The following is a 16,548-nucleotide window of genomic DNA, read 5'->3' as shown; positions in this document are numbered from 1 at the left end:
ACCTTACTAGATCTGCAGGGAAAACCCTGTGAGGGCCCAGGTTTAAAAGCTGAACTAGAGGCTAACCCCAGGCAGGTTTCACTTCTGCACAAAATGTTGCCTCCACAGACTTCATTAAAGGTCATTTATTTGGCTCAGTCCAGCAAGACTGTAACTCTGGGATTGAATATAATCCCATCCCAGCCCTTTCATTGATTTACATAACTTCTCTTCAAGTGCAGGGACTGGGGCTTGGTTAGGTGAACATGAGAACTGGGACTCTGGACCTCAGCCTTGTTTTTGACTGTCCACGGGCTTCCAAACTTACCTCCCCTCCTTCACACCTCAGCTTGCTAACCCTCCGTGTCAAATGATGCCTTCCTCTTTGGTGTGCAGATCCATCATTTTTCTTTTCTTTTTTAATGGTCAAAAAGCTTTTATTTAGAATTAGCAGGCTGGACTCAGTTTAGATGATCCCAAAGTTGTTGGCAAGACCCAAAACCTCATACTCAGGAGCCGGTCAAACAAACATCTTCTTCTCTCCCTCAGGCCTGATCGGGGTGTTGACCTTGGTCACGTCAAGGTCAGAGAGCTTCTGCACAGCCTGCCTGATCTGGTGCTTCTTGGCTTTGACATCCACAAGGAGCACAAGTCGGTTGTTGTCTTCAATCTTCTTGGCTGACTCAGTGGTCAGGGGAACTTGATGATGGCCTAGGGGTCAAGCTTTTCTCTCCTGGGGCGCCTTCCTGAGGATATTAGGGCCATCTTCCGAGACTCAGCGTCCCAGGCTGCCAGAAGGTGGGCGATGCACTGACCTTCCTTTTTGTAGTGTAAACAGATTTCATACAGCCTTCTTGGCTTTCCAAAGCCCTTGCTTTGGCTTCGGTTTTGGAGGGGCAGGGGCTTCATTCTTCACTTTCAGCACAGCTTCGTGAAAAGGTCAGATGCATCTTCCGGTCCTCTCTTGGAAGATGGCAGTACATCATCACAACCATGGGTTCCTTTTTTTTTTTTTTAATTTAAAATTTTGCATTCTCAGTGATCAAAACGTAGAAAGCAGAACAGCAGGCGAACTAGTGTGGCTAAACACCATCCTCCCTTTCAAAGTTCAGCTCATTAATCTTCCCAAAGGGCTGGACTCTGCCTCTGATTAACTGCATTTCATGGAAGACTGATCAGCAGTTGCTTGGAGGAATTGGATCCGCTCAGGAATTACTTATTTACAAAGACATGCAGGCGCATGCTTTAGCATCAGACCTGGTAAAAATGCCCCAGCCCTGCCAGCCTCCCTTGCAGCTTAGGTGATCAGCAAACCTGGAAACCGAATCCAGGTACTACTCACCTGGGAAGAGGAGAGAGAAAACCAACCTCTATTAAGCACCTACACGAGGTGAAGCAGGTAGGCTAGACTGCCAACAGTTAAATGCTAACAACTCTCTGAGGTTACTATCCTTCCATTATATAGATGAGAAAAAAATCAAGGCTCCTAGGGTGGGTTTCCTGCCAAGCCATTCGTTGATCAATTGACCTGCCGGGACTCAGCCCCATGTCTGTCCGTCTCAAAGTAAAGGTCCTACTGTACCCACTCCTCTAGGGACCCAAGGCCCACACATCAACCAGGACCAAGCTCCCAGTGACCACTTACTATATGTGCTTTCCTTTATGGCAAATTCCTTCAGTGGGGCTCCAAATTCACAGGGCAGGCGAAGGGAAAGGACTTTCTTCTGCATTTTGGTGGATTTACGAACCAGGAAGATCTAGTGGAGGGAAGAGAAATTCAGACTTAGGAAACATCCTGAAGGTTGTACTTCTGTGAAAAGAACCTTCCCTCACTGCTGAGCTGCCTGGCTCAATGCAGGGCATGCTAAGGTGGGAGAAAGGGGTACTTAGGGGCCACACCTTAGGGACCATGCCACACATTCCCTTTCTCTAAGTGGTTTCAAAAGAATTCTACTTTCCCTTTGACAGAACCTTCTGCACGGGGCTAAGAACTCCCTTTGTGTACATAAGGATATTCAGTTTGGTTACGGTTTCCCTGCTTGTGTTATATATTGTCCAGCTCATGTTTTATATGGGCATCTTGGTTGACGGACAGTCAAATTCTAATCAGAGGTAACATGGCTCAACCAGAGAAGATGAACTGGGAGACCACTGGCTAATTTGGCTCATGGATGCATTTAAAAAATCAGATTTTGCATTTGTTGCCAACAGTGAAAAAGCAAGAGATTTTTTTCTTACAATAGAATCTGGATTTGTAGTTTCTCTTGAAAAAAAAAAAGGGGGGGGAATGCCCTGGCAAGACCAGGTGCCATCCATTTGTGCCCAGCAACCATCTTCTGGAGCTGAGCAATGGCTGCTCCACACACAATGGGTATGCCCTATGGGTGGCCATTGTCAACACTGAGACCTGACTCACTTCCCTCTCTGACAGTTCCCTCCAGGTCCTCATATTGTCTTCAGACACACACATTTTAAACCAGCCCAACTCCCAGCACCAATCACAGGACACCATTCTGGCCTTCTTTGGTGTCAAGGCAAGGACGGTGCATGTTGTGCACTGAACAACTCCAGGGACACAATCACAAAGACTACAAAGTGAAGGGCACCCCCCAGAGTGAGCAGGCTGGTGGCCTGGGTGGGTCCTGGCTCCCTTCCGTGGTACAAAATCCTTCTCCAAGGACCCTGTCCTGTTTTAGTTCTTTCACTTCCTCCTTCCCTCTGCATTTGAACATCTTACCCTTTGCTCCCCTTCCTTTCTCAGGATTTCATTTTTTTCCTCCTTATGATCGAGACTCTCCTTGTGTTCAGTTAATAGCTCCTCGGATATACTTTTTAGGAGTGTGAAAAAAAAAACCTTTGGTTTGTCTTTTAACCCATGGCGCTGTGCCCATGGAATTTGTACAGTAGCCTGTTCTGGGAGCCAATATCTCCAGGCAGCCCTAGAACTGAAGCATGTCTCTTACATAGGACCCTGATGAATAAGAGCCCAAAGGGAGGCAGTTGTTGCTTGGCAGAAAGGAAGTCTTGTTCCCTTTTGCAGGTGGGGATCTCCCCAAGCCTGGGTGGTCAGAGGGAGCACAACCTCTGGGCCATTTCCTCAGAGCCTGCAACCTTACTGTCTTTGATTAGGGGTCAGCCAACTATGGCCTGTAAAGGACGTTTTATCAGGACACAGCCACACTCATTCATCTACTGTTGTCTGAGATTGCCTTTGCACAAAAAGGGCAGGGCTGAGCAGCTGTGGCAGGGACTGCACGGCCCCCAAAGCCGAAAATACCTGCTATCTGGCCCTTCGCAGAAAGAGCCTGCTGACTCCCGTCCTGGGCTGTAGATAAACAAGGGTGGTGGCACCCCAAAGTCCTCCTTTACTCATGCCACCAGGGCCAGTCTTTCGAGTTCCCTCTGCCGCACACTTTCAGCCTCCTGCTTATCCTTCTCTTCCTCGCTGCCGCCTCTCCTGCCTCCCCTGGCCGCTCCTGAGCCCCCCTGGCCCTTTCCTCAGCCTGCGCTTTGCCTGCCGATCTCCTCAGGCTGGTCCTGTCTGGGGACAGGGGAACACCCCGCTGGCCGCGTTCCCACACAGGTCTCGGCAAGAACGGCTGCACCTGCACTGCGAGGGGAAGGGGGTGGGGAGCGGAACCCTGGCAACGTGGCACCCTCGCCCTCAGAAGATTTTGCAAAAACTCAGAAGCGGACCACTCAATGGGCGGAAAGCGGGGACCTCGCAGCGGAGGTCCTGATCTACAGATTAGAACTAGGGGCAAAACCCGATGTGCTGGCCAGGAAACTATCTGTAAAAATGATCCAATGCCGTGTCTGGTCACCCTGGGCGTGTTTCAACAGAGGTCTTTGTCCTGCCTGCTTCTGTCAGCCGAGAAATAAAAAGAGACTCACTTTTATAAGTCAAGAAGTGATAACAGGCAGGCTCTGACTGCCCAGAATCTCAGATTTTACTTTTGTGCTTAACTGTTGTAACATTCCTCAGGCCAGTTCTTGACAGAATTTTCTCCCTGTCTCCCCATATACCCCTTAGTTTGTCATGTGCTATTCTAAGTCCTACTTTACCTGCGACTCATGGTATTTATACTTTTTGGGAAGTAAACATTGTATACAAGTGCTATCTGTCTGACAGAACTTTCTGTGATGATAGACATGTTCTATATTTGGTGCCATCTGATAGAGCAGCCACTGGGCAAATGTGGCTTTCGAGCACTTGAAATGTGTCTAGTGTGACCAAGGAACTGAATTTTTAATTTTATTTAAGTTTAAATAGACACACAAGCAAGTGGCTGCCATAGTAGACAGCACACTGAGTAAAAATTGTTTGATGACTGTCTATAGAGTCACGCAGAGGGGGCTTGACAAGATGGGACAGGGGTCTCGGATAGACAGAAGATGAAGAAACTAAATCAGATTTTGACCCACGTGGAAAGCCACCGAGAAAGCCCAAGAGAAAGGATTCCACTGGCGGCTCAATCAGAAGGGCCTGCGGAGGCAGCACTCCCGGAGAACGGGGTCCCGAGTTGGCCGGGGGGGTCCTGAGGGCTGCCAGGCTCCGAGGGAAAGGAAAGCTGGGGGAGCACCTGAGGGCTCCGGCCCGGGCTCAGCCCCAGAGGCAGGTCTCCAGAGGCCCAGGTCTGCGGCCAGTGCCCCGTCCTCATCACCAGACGCCCTGCTTTCCTGCTGAGTCACGGGGCTGCCACGGCAACCGGCCAATCAGAGGAAAGACTACAAAAAGGGCACCATGCCTCGGAGTCGCCTTCTTGCGCTTCCAGAACTTTCCTGCCTGGCAACCCAGGTACAAAGCCAGACTCGTGCTTCCCTCGGGCTGGGGCAAGCTTTTGGGAACTGCCCCCCAGGCAGCAGCAGCCCTGCCTGCCCCGGCCTGTGTTTTTCTGAGGTTCTGCTCTTACCCCGGGAGGCTGGGGCTGTAGGATCTGGGCTGCCTCCTCCTCACTCAGGCTCAGCTGCAGCCAGACAGGGTGGGTGTGGAGAAGCCGGTCCAAAATGCTCAGTCTGTTGCAGAGGCTGTCATAGCCGGAGTCCCGGGGGCTGGCCGTCACGCCCTTGTCCTCCCCGTCGTCATCATCCTGGTGCCTCACCATGCTAGAGAAAGAGAACGGGCAGGGTTCAGTGCCCACGAGCCGGGCTCCCCTCCGGGAGACCGTTCCCCACCATCTCCTGGGCCTGGCCAGCCGCGGGAGGTGCCATCTCTTGATCGCCACCTTCTCTGTCTTCCCCTCAGGACCAACAGCTTTCTGCAGGCAGACACGATGTTTTATTTGATTCTTTACCCCTCCGGTTAAAGACAGTACTTTGCACTCAACAGACCCAACCTCTGATTTCTTAACTGTTTTCGGAAGATTCTAAAGATCCTAAATGCCTCTTAGTTAAATCTTTATCTTCTGGCATAAAACATCGCTGGCTCTGAGGATAGAACCCTAACTGCTAACTTCCATATACAGCAGCTCTGAGTTCCAGGGCTCAGGAGCTGGTGCCTTCAGTATGACCATGGCCTTGCTCGAAAGGCAAAGGCAAAAGGCTCACGTCGTGTACACCCAAATGGCTTTCATTTTTTCCTCACAAATCTAAGCATTCTATTTTTATTATTACCAGCATTATTTATAATAAAACTCACAGTGGAATAGTGTTGACTGTTCATAAAATCACACTGACGTTATTCATAATCATCAAAAGGTGGAGGCAACCCAAATGTCCATCGACAGATAAATGGATGAATAAAATGTGGGATATTCATATACTGGAATATGATTTGGCCATAAAAAGGAATGACACTTCAAGACATGCCAAAACATGGATCAACGTTGAAAGCATTTGGCTGAGTGAAACAAGCCAGACACAAAAGAACAAACAGAGTGTGACTCCACTTACATGAAATTTTAGAGTAAGCAAATTCAGAGATAGAAAGTAGATTAGAAGGGTCAAGGGCCAAGGGGGAGGGAGCAATGGAGAGTTTTTGCTTACTAGGTGCAGAGTTTCTGTTTGCAGTGATGACAATGTTTTGATAATGGATGGTGATAATGGTAGCACAACATTAGGAATGTAATTGTAATTTGTAAATTAAACGTGCAAAGCCACTGACTCATATACTCAAAAAGCTTAAAACACAAATGGTATTAAATATGTCACCAATTTTTTTTTTAAGTCATATCGACTTCCACCTTTGGCGACGAGCATAACCCTCTTACTGAATATTTAATCACCACTTTACAGATCAGGAAACTGAGGCCCAAGCTACTCCAGAGTTATAAATCACCAAGAAATGGCAAAGCTAGAAATTAAAAAGAGGTCCAGCAGTCATAAGTATTTATTTATGGGGTGGCTGCCGTGTGCCCGGGAGGGCCTTTACCAACGTTCTTTCATTTCCTCCTCAAAGCAGCCCTGCAGGTAGGTACTGGGAGCCCACTTTTAAGAAAAAGGACCAGAAGGTTCTTTTGGGTTAAGCATCTTGCTCAAGGTCAAAGAGTGTTGGGCCCTGGTAGAAGTGAAAGGGCTGATGGCCCAGAGTGCTCCTCGGCTCTCGGGTCTCTTTCTCTCATGTGGGCTCAGAGCTAACCACCACTGATGAGGGAGAACATCGGCCTGCTCGTTCGTTCTTCCCAAAGAAACCCCAGTGTGTGGCCTTGACACTTCAACACTAAGGAGGATGGACGAGGAAACCAGATGCCAGGGGAGAGCGGGGAAATGTGAAAGCAGAAAGTGCGGTATTTCCTGCGGACACCTCCGTCGTCATCAAAGGTGGGACTGGATCTAGAAGAAGCCGACCTACGTGGTCATTGTTGCGTGTGTAACTCCGGTAGGATGCGGACCGGCCGGGGATTTCTGCCCTGACTTCCTCCCTCACCTCCTTCTTGACTTTCTACAGAGTTAAAGAATTTCAAGCATCCCTTCAAGATTTATGTTTTGTTTCCTCTCAAATATGTGAGAGTTTTCCTTTATAGTTGCTGTCGTTTTCCAGATGGGAGAATCTGTACCAAAAAGACAGTTTCTCCTTCTGCAAATGCGACTCCATTGCCTCTGGGTATTTTGAAGGGAACATTTGCAGCTCTAAGAAGAAACTCTGCAAAATGAAGTTGCTGTTAAAATTCCTTTCATAGAAAGTAAAAAGAAGATGCTCCTGATTGTCAACCCTGGCTGCCCATTAAAATCCCCAGGGAGCTTAATAAGCTTTCAAGGCTCAAACTTCAGTCCAGATCAAATTATCCATCATTTGGGGTTGGGACCCAGGTTCCCAAATTTTTTAAAGTTCCCCAAAGTGCTGCCCAGTTGGACCGGCAGCTTTGGATCAGGACTTTCCAAACTCGAGCCCACGCCTGAGTCACCTGGGTTTTGTTCAGCCACTGATTCCTGGTTTGAGCCCCAGAGTTCCGATTCTGCAGTTCTGGGGTGGGTCAGAGGGTCTGCATTTCTTTCCTTCTTTTTTTGTGAGACTCCGCATTTCTAATAAGCTCTCTCATGTTGCTGACACTGCTAATTTGTGCACCACACTTTTTGAGGAGCGCTGCCTGAGAACTGAGGGCAAAACAAGCATTTTCCCCTAGATCCAATTAGTGGGGTTCTTTTGGGAGCTGGGGACCATGGCTAAACCGTCACTGCAAGACCTGTCTGAGCCTATTAAATAAAGAGACATTTTATCCCTGCCATCTGAGGTTGGCGACGGTTCCAATCTCTACCAGGACAACCTCCTCGCTTCTGCGTGCAAAGAGTAAATATGTTGAAACATCTTCCTTCCGTAGAGGAGCACATCCTGTGACTCCTCACTTGTTTCAAGAAGTTCAGAAGCCTTTGTTCTGACAACTGACCTTAGTCTAAAAAGCCAGGGCCCCAACAGGAAGACAGTGACTAAAATTCATAGGCCCTCAGCCATAAATTAGACCCTACCTTTGCAAAAGACTAGGCCAAGTCCTTTATTTGGCCAGCCGCTTGAGATTTATAGTATATAATTACAGGACAAGTACGCTCTGATCCTGAATGAACTAATGCATGAAATACGGACTCTGTAGGGGACGCTGTTGGTGCCCCACCCAGATCCCTGACCCAGGCCAGGCACCCGTCTCCCAGTGCTGGCTGCTGAAAGCTCCTGGCTGCCCCCCTTCTCTTGAGAGGTGCCCTCGTGGTAGTGCCCAGGAAGTTATGCTGTCTCCTGATCGCTAGGGTGTGTGAAGTGTGGCCTGCTTGTCTCGGGGCAGGGCAGCTCTGGGATGCCATTCACAGGCCAGGACTCTCCATAGGGTCAGGCAAAAGCCTCCCCCACACGGCACCCCTCACTCTTTACAGGCTTCTCCCAGGAGCCGTCCCTCAATCGACCACTTGCACAAGGATCCCCACTTTAGGATCCTTGCCTCTGGGGAAATCCACCTAAGGCAGAACCTGATGAAAGGAAGAGAAACGAAGGATTTCTAAGACAGAAGTCTGCAGGAAGACAGAGAATGGGTGGCTAAAAAAAAGGTAGCCTGTGATATCATCTAGGAGGTTCCAATGGCGACACGGTCACAGATGACAGACAGATGCCAGCCAGCCTCGCTCCCTCGTCTAGTGCAGGAAGCATGGGAGACCTTGCCCGGGTCCCTTCCTGAGCCTCCTTTCTCTAATCTGAAAATGGTAAGGATGCCTACCACCCCCATATACTAAATGATGCACTTGGTAAACGAAAGAGGATGGTCACAGGCTTAAAATATCACCCAACAGATCATGTTAATTACGAAAAGGAAAAGGTACCCGGCAGCAGAGAAACCTGGAAGACACCATCATAACCCACCTGTCAGAGGTATGACCGCCCAGAGACCCTCCTGTCATGTGCCCTCCAAGGTGATCCACTGAGAAGGATATAACACCAGCCGGGTGCTCTTTCCCGCCTGCCCCCAAATGCCCAAATAGTCGAGCCATCCTGAACCTACACATGAGGAAACAGTTCCAAGTTGAGGGACTTTCTACTAAGCCACGGAACTCTTCAAAATGTCAATATACTAAAAGCCAAAAAAACCTGGATTGTTCTAGGTTAAAGGAGACTAAAGAGATGTGATAAGTACATTGAAGGCATGTGGATACATGGAATTTGATTCCATTTGTCATCAGAGTTAACAACAGCTATAAAGGGCACATGGGGATGATAAATGAAGTGTACATTAGGTAATCTTGTATAATGTTTAATTTCCCAAGGATGGTCATTTTAGTCTGGTTGTGTAGGAAAATGCAAATGACTGAAGGATATAGGGGCAAAGTGTCAAAATCTTTGGAAATAAGTTCCAAATGGTTCAGCCCATTACCAACTGACTCCAAAAAGAAAGAAAGAAAGAAAAAAAAAAAAATACATAGAGAAAGCAGAAGTAGTAAAATTTCAAAAACTGGTGAATTCAGGTGAAGGATATGTAAGATCCATTGTACTATTCATGGGACTTTTCTATAATGCTGGAAATTTCTCAAAATAGTAGGTTAGGGAAGAAGTAATAATAGTTACTTACCTCATTGGGTTTTTATGAGTATAAAATTCATCTATATATTTAACTGTTATTTTTAAGCAAGTACTATATCCAAGTGTCTAGGCCTACTATTATGGTTTAGATTCAGATATAGATTCGGTGTGATTCACATGTGAAAACCCTGGGCAAAACACAGAATGCCCAACAAATATAAGGTGCTCCTAGAAACTCCTGGAAAGCTCACATCCAACACCTGCCCCCTTCCAATCAACCTGGGCCTCACTGTCCTACGACAGATTGGTGGATGTTCCACCCACTGCAATGGGACGGGCTCTCCAGCCCTAACTTCCCTCTGTCCATGCCCAGTTTAAGGCCCTGCGGAGCTGGAATGAAAGTAGCCTTTCCACTGGACTGAATTTCCTTCATTCCCAGGAGCAAGACATGCCTACTCTGGGGAGGTACCAGGATAAGTGATTGCAGAAAGCGCACTCTCTACAGGACAACCAGGCAGACCTGAGCCTAGTTTTCTTAAAACTGATAGATTCAGATTCATCTCAGGCACGACTGGCAGCAGAACTTCTGGTTAATCCTTTTTCTTGTCTCAGAGAATGGTGCAACCAACTCATACAATTCCAAATGACTAGCGCCTGGATGAAAACGTGTTCAGGAAGGACCTCTCACGCTTTCCAGTATAGTACCTCCTCTCCAAGCTTCCTCCTGAATACTGCATCAACTGTATCCTTTGAATTTACAGTCTATTCTTTTTAAAATGCACGAGATGGGCAATTAACAAGGTAAAAAGACATACGTATTTGATGTGAGTTCGTTTCTGTAGGAAAACAAAATTTCTGGAACAGTAAATACCATCAAGAACTCTGCTACTTTGGCTGTTGTAAAGCAAAAATAAAGTTCATGGGGCCTAGATAGAAGGCAAATTGTCAAATTTGTATATAAACCAAAGGTGGGACATACTGACTAATTGGGGTCAGGGCTCTGGATGGTCCTGCCCTCAGAGTTAGGACATGTGGACAAAACAAACACAAGAAATAAAAAGCCCCCCAAAACTTCTCTAGGTGTGTTTAAAATGCCTTCTTTAAGCTGAACTGTTAGATTTTTAAATGGACAATCTATATTGAAATCTATAATAAGACGCACCCTTTTTTTTTTTTTAAGATGTAAGTTGTTTCAATTAAACATTTAAAATATACTAAGAGGGAAACAAATGTGGTTTAACCAATTGGGCTCCCGTCTACCATATAGGAGGTCCAGGGTTCGATGCCCAGGGCCTCCTGGTGAGGACAAGCTGGCCCATGCGGAGTGCCAGCCCACGCGGGAATGCTGCCCTGCACAGGAGTGTCGCCCTGTGTGGGAATGCCACCCAGCATGGGAAAGCCACCCTGTCCAGGAGTGCCAGCCAACGAGGAGAGCTGGCATAGCAAGATGACCCAACAAGAGACATAGAGGAGAGAAAATAAGAAGACATAGCAGAACAAGGAGTCGAGGTGGCTCAAGAGAGCTCCCAGTCCGGAAAGTCACAGGATCGGCTCCCAGAGCCGCGTAATGAGAATACAAGCAGACACAGAAGAACACACAGCGAACAGACACAGGGAACAGGGAACAGGGTGGGGGGGGGGGGATAAAATAATCTTAAAAAAAAAAAAAATTAAAATAAAATAAAATACAGTAGCAGAATTTTCCTTTCACAGTAGATGACTGTTAGCTAATATTTCAACTAAAAATAGAATAGCTTGGTTAATTAACAACTTTTGAAAGCCTCCCATAGAATGAATGGTAAGTTCTTTTTTGAATTAAAGTGGTGACAACTAAGTCACGGGGCATTTTCCAAAACTGAATCCTATATTCTCAGGTTCCCCCACACATGTGTTTGCACAGTAAGCTGTGTGCTTTAGCACAAGCACTATCACATCTGCCGTGGAACTTGGTAAATGTGCAGTCAACCTATCCTAAATCATAAGCAAAGCCACCCTTAGATTTTAGCAAGGTATTGTTGGCTTCTAAATGTGAACTTTGCTGTGATCTCAGAAGGACACTAATGGGACATATGAAAAAACTGGAATATAGACCGCATGCTTTATAACAATGCTAAATTTCTTTACCTTGAAAACTCTACTTTAGGTGGTTGCATAAATGAACATCCTTGTTTTTCAGAAATGTGCATGGACGTATTATATATTCAAGGAGACTAATGTATACAAACAACTCTCAAATATTTAGAAGATGGATGGATGGATGGAAGAAATGAGATTGTAAATGTGGCAAAATGTTAGAAGTTGGTGGATTTAGGTATCAGGGTGGGAGGTATGTTGGAGTTCTCTGTATGGGCTTTTATTAATACTTCAAAATAAAAAGTTTATGATTGAAATAAATGCTGGGATCTGTAAGTTGGGTGACGAGGGCACAATCGGATGACTGAGGGGCAGGACTAGCTGCAGGAAGGATGATCACAAGGTCCTATAAACAGCTTGGCTTTTTGCTTTTGGATTTTATCTCCTCTTTGCCAACCTCCAGCCCAGCTACTGCCCTTGACCCCTGCGGTGGGCTCCACAAACATGAGGGAGGGACCTCTTCTTGGAAGGGGAATCCCTGCTTTCCCTGGTCCTTCCCAAGCCCTGCCTGGGCTGAATAATCCACAAGACTGGCTCAGCTCTGGGATGCAGGGGGTGGTCTCGGGCCATCCCACCTTCCGAGGCCCCAGCTGGACGTCCAGCGAGGTGCTCCCTTCTAACTCAGCCCTAAAGAAAGACTCGTTTTCTTCCTTTTTGTTTTTTTCCTAAAGCCTAACAGCTAGGTCCCTGAGAGTTCCCCGTGGACTTTCCAGACTTTTAAGAAAAAGAATCATTTCCTGTTGCTTAAAATGTAAGTGTCTAACAAACTATTAAAGGATGAATCAAGACAAATTGATGGGGCTAATGATTACCAGTAGCATGCTCACCTGGTCAATCAAACAAAAAGTTAAACAACAACAAAAGCAGAGCTCAGGGTTTCATTTTTCTTATGCCTGTGACATAATTATGGCCCCAATTAATCACATTACATTGTCTACCTAATGCAACACTGCTATGAAGTGAAGAACTCCAAAACAAAACACAAGCAAAGCTCTCTTTATGGACAGTGCAGATTAATTTTTTGATATTTTATACCTTCTCAATGGTTTATTAAATATTGACAATATTTCCCAAAGAGGACTGCATATACCACAGTGCTACCTGGAGGTCTGCTTTTGATGTTACTGGTGAAAACATACATTATGTGTACTTAGTGTATTTACGTATATTTCATACATTTCCCAATTACAGTGGGGATATTAAATTTACTTGTAAAAGAGTATAGTTATGAAAAACGGGGAGTTGACTTAAATAAAAATATTTGCTAAATTAATAGCCACAATGGTCCATGAATAAGAGAAAAAAATTCTGGCACAGCAGAGGACTGAAATGCGGGGGCATGATCATTTGGCTGAGCATGCAAGAATGCTTTTATAAAAATACCTCAAAATATATAAAGAATACTTTTCCTGTCTGGGATTGAAGAGGAAGACAATGCTGAGAAGGGGCGCAGCCCTTCCGCAGGCTCTCCAGCCACCTCGCCTGTGTCCGAGCCACTCCTGACTGTCCGGTGCCATATCTGGCCCCAACCCACCCTTGAAAACTGGACTCAAACCCCATGGCCTCCCTGGTGCCCACAGCTCCTAGCCTCCCTGGTGCCCTCTGACTTCACTGTTTATCAGCTCTGGGGACACTCACCCCATTTCACACTGCATTACGCTCACTCATAAACGAGCCTTCTCTCTGTGACTAGCCTGGCTTCAACCTCAGCCCAGGGCATGACCAGGAAGTGGTCCGCACACGGCCAGGCTCAGTCCTCATGAGCGAGCAAGAGGGGCTCAGCTGCGGCGAGAACCCTCGTGGGCACTGGGGTCTCCATCCGCTTCTCTCTGGGGCTGCCAGCACAACCTCTAATTCAGGTCTTTCCTCTGCTCTGTTCTAGTCTTGGGACAAAGGATTCTTGTCTCTGTGTTTATCAGGAAATGCCTGGCAAAAATCACCACCGCTACCAACAGCCCCTTGGCCTTTGGCCATCTCAGGGCCTGGAGCAAGAAAGGGAGGCAGCACTGGTTTTTCCAGAAGAACCAATTCAAAGTTTTAACAGTTCTCTCCTCTCTGTTCATGAACTTCCCTTGTCCACTAGCAAGGGGTGAGCTCCAGAACGCCACAGTCTTGGGGAGAAAGCATCGTCTGGCTGGCGCCTGACTTGGGACTTCTCCTAGCCTCAAAACTGCGAGCCAATAAATTCCCATTTGTGAAGTCAACCCATTGTGTGGCATTTGTTTTAGCAGCTGGGAAACTCAAACAGTGCCCCAACCAGCATCAGTGAAGGCAGATGCAACCCAAGCGGTAGTACTGCCTGAGGGGTCAGGTTTCCAACTATTAGAGACCAATACAAGAGCCATCTTAAGAATGAAGGGAAAAAAAAAATGAAGGGGGAAGCAGATGTGGCTCAAGCAGTTGAGCACCTGCTTCCCACATGGGAAGTTCCCACTGCCTCCTAAAGACAAACAAAAACAACAACTAAAAAAAAAACAACTCGGGGAGCCGATGTGGCTCAGTGGTTGAGCTCTGGCTTCCCACATCCGTGGTCCTGGTTTCAATCCCTGGCCCTGGTACTTCAAAAAAAAAAGAAAGAAAGAGAGAGAGAGAGAGAATGAAGGGGGAAACAGATTCAGCTTAGTGGTTGAGCACCTGCTTCCCATGTACGAGGTCTGGGTTCAATCTCTGGTACCACCCCCTCCGCCCCCCCCAAAAAAGGACAGAAAGAAATCTGATATTGCATCCATCGTCTCATCCCTGGGAGCACTAGATCTTTGTCCATGTATCGAGAAGAAAACAGAGCAAGCCCCAGAAGCCAAATAGTGACGAAGATGCCAAGCTCGGTGGGGACAAATCAGGGGTTTAGCAGGGTTGGGAGGAAGAGAGGGGATGGGTCTGTGACCAGTGGTTTCTGGAAAGATGTTAGCAGATGAGGCCCCTTAGGGAAAGAGATTCAGGAAACAACAGCCCATAGCAAAGAGATCAAGCCAGGAACAGTTTTCGGCACAAGGAACAATTCCAATTTTTGTTAAACACATTCACAAACGAAGCAAACTACAACAAAAAATTCCCCCAAACCTTCCATTTCAAGAATCCCCACTTGTTGGTGTGCAGTGATTTCTCAACACCATCAGGCAGGCAAACATTTCTTTGGAATTCGGGGTGCTGAATTAAACCCCTCTGCTGTACTGCTTAAGTCTGGAGAGGAAGGGAGGCTGCCCCAAATCATTTCAGGTGCACGAGGGACGCTGGCAATCCCGCTCACTTACAGCAGAGAAACTGCCTGGGGAGCTGAGGAAACCTTTTACCACGCACGCTGGGAAAAGTGCTGGGCCGGGGCCTGGTGCAAGGGATATTCTTAGAAGAATCACCGCGAATTTACCTGAAGTGTGAGGGTTATTAGAGGTCATCGAGCTTATCTCCTTATTTGAGTCAAAGCTCTAGAAATGGATGGAGCTGGGTCCAAGCCCAGTTTCCTGATGTGGGCTCTTTCCCTGCCCCAGGCAAGTGGAGCTGTTCATTCCTCCAGGCCTTCCTTCTGTCCTCTTAAACTCTAAAAGGAGGGGAAAAAATCACTACATTTCAGGCTGTGGATTCTGTTTCTCCACAGCCATGGGCTGCGGCTTTTTGAGGGAGAAGGCCACAAAACTTCCTCAAAAAGTTTCCTAAAAGCCAGCCGCAGCGGGGTTTTTGTGAAAACACTTTTCGGGCCTTCGATGATATTTAAGCTCTCTGGACAGAGGACTAGACTGGAGGACCATACAGAAGGTCCAACAAGAGCATTTGTCTGCCCCTGGGGAGCCACTGCCATTTTCACAAGAGGAGGAGGGCTTTGGGGCGCTTGTGCTCATGAACTTCCTCTCGTGGACTCTCCAACCAGAGATGAAAAGGCCAGCTATGGAGTAAACACTGGCAGGGGCATTAATCTGTTCCTGTCAAAATAAGAAATTGAAACAAAGAGCCTATTGTCCAGGTTGCCCCCGGAGCTCAAAACAGGGAGGAGAAGGAGCCTGGCAGGCTCTGGAGTCCTGTCCCCTGACCTCTGAACCTGCGTGGAGCACGTACACTGCTTCACCGAAAGGCGAGCGTGCCTGGAAGTGCTTTGGGCTACATTATTTCATAGCTGGACTAAACCACGAATGAACCTGTCGCAAAAATAACATCAAAATAACAGAAATATGATACAGAAACTGCCTTTACTCTCAGCAAATCAAATCTAGATATTTTTTTAAAAATTATTTATTTATCCCCGCCCCCCATAGTCTGTTCTCTGTGTCCACTTACTGTGTGTTCTTCTGTGTCTGCTTATATTCTCATTAGGTGGCTCTGGGAACGGATCCTGGGACCTTCTGGAGTGGGAGAGAGGCAATCATTCTCTTTTGCCACCTCAGCTCCCTGTTCTGCTACATCTTATTATTGTCTTTCCTGTGTGTCTCTTTTTGTTGCACCATCTTGCTGTGCCCTCTCTCCGCGTCTGCCGGCACTGCCGTGCGGGCCAGCTTGCCCTCACCAGGAGGCCCTGGACATCGAACCCTGACCTCCTATATGGTAGATGGGAGCCCAACTGCTTGAGCCACATGTGTTTTCCCCTAGGTTTTTATTTACACACAATTACCAGCCAGCATTTGAGGGCAGGCATATTTATTTTTACATATGTGTTATAATATTACAGACATAATTTTTTTTAGGAGGTACCAGGGCTTGAACCTGGGACCTCATACATGGAAGCAGGCGTTCAACCACTGAGCTGCACCTGCTCTCCTAGATGTAATTTTACATTCTCTGTTGGTGCCACACCATGCCTGTTTTTAGACTTCCACACTTTTGCACTCCCCTCCCTGACCCCACCACACACACACACACAAAAACCAAACCATTGGCATTATCAGCCTTCTGGATACCTTTCTGCATCTTTCTCTAGGCTTGCAGATTCTCTGGTTTTCAAGCTCTGTTCCACAGAGCACTAGAGGTGCTGGGGAGGCTGTCTCAGGTGTAGAGGGCAGAAGGAATCCTAAGCAAGT

At 47.1% G+C, this 16,548-nt stretch overlaps 1 protein-coding gene across 5 annotated transcripts in view; it reads right to left on the bottom strand.

Annotated features, from left to right (window-relative positions):
- Positions 1-16,548, bottom strand: part of RIN2 (Ras and Rab interactor 2) — a 225,361-nt gene that overhangs the window by 38,610 nt on the left and 170,203 nt on the right. For all 5 annotated transcript variants that reach the window (XM_058286768.2, XM_058286770.2, XM_071211585.1 and 2 more), the window contains 2 exons: positions 4,893-5,085; positions 1,625-1,736 (listed from right to left, as the gene is read on the bottom strand). In XM_058286768.2, the coding sequence (XP_058142751.1) occupies positions 1,625-1,736; positions 4,893-5,085 (305 nt within the window). The remainder of the gene's footprint in view (positions 1-1,624; positions 1,737-4,892; positions 5,086-16,548) is intronic.

The sequence above is a fragment of the Dasypus novemcinctus genome, chromosome 24 (genome assembly GCF_030445035.2).
Source record: "Dasypus novemcinctus isolate mDasNov1 chromosome 24, mDasNov1.1.hap2, whole genome shotgun sequence".
Taxonomy (NCBI): Eukaryota; Metazoa; Chordata; class Mammalia; order Cingulata; family Dasypodidae; genus Dasypus; species Dasypus novemcinctus.
This window is presented reverse-complemented; position numbering and strand designations above follow the sequence as displayed.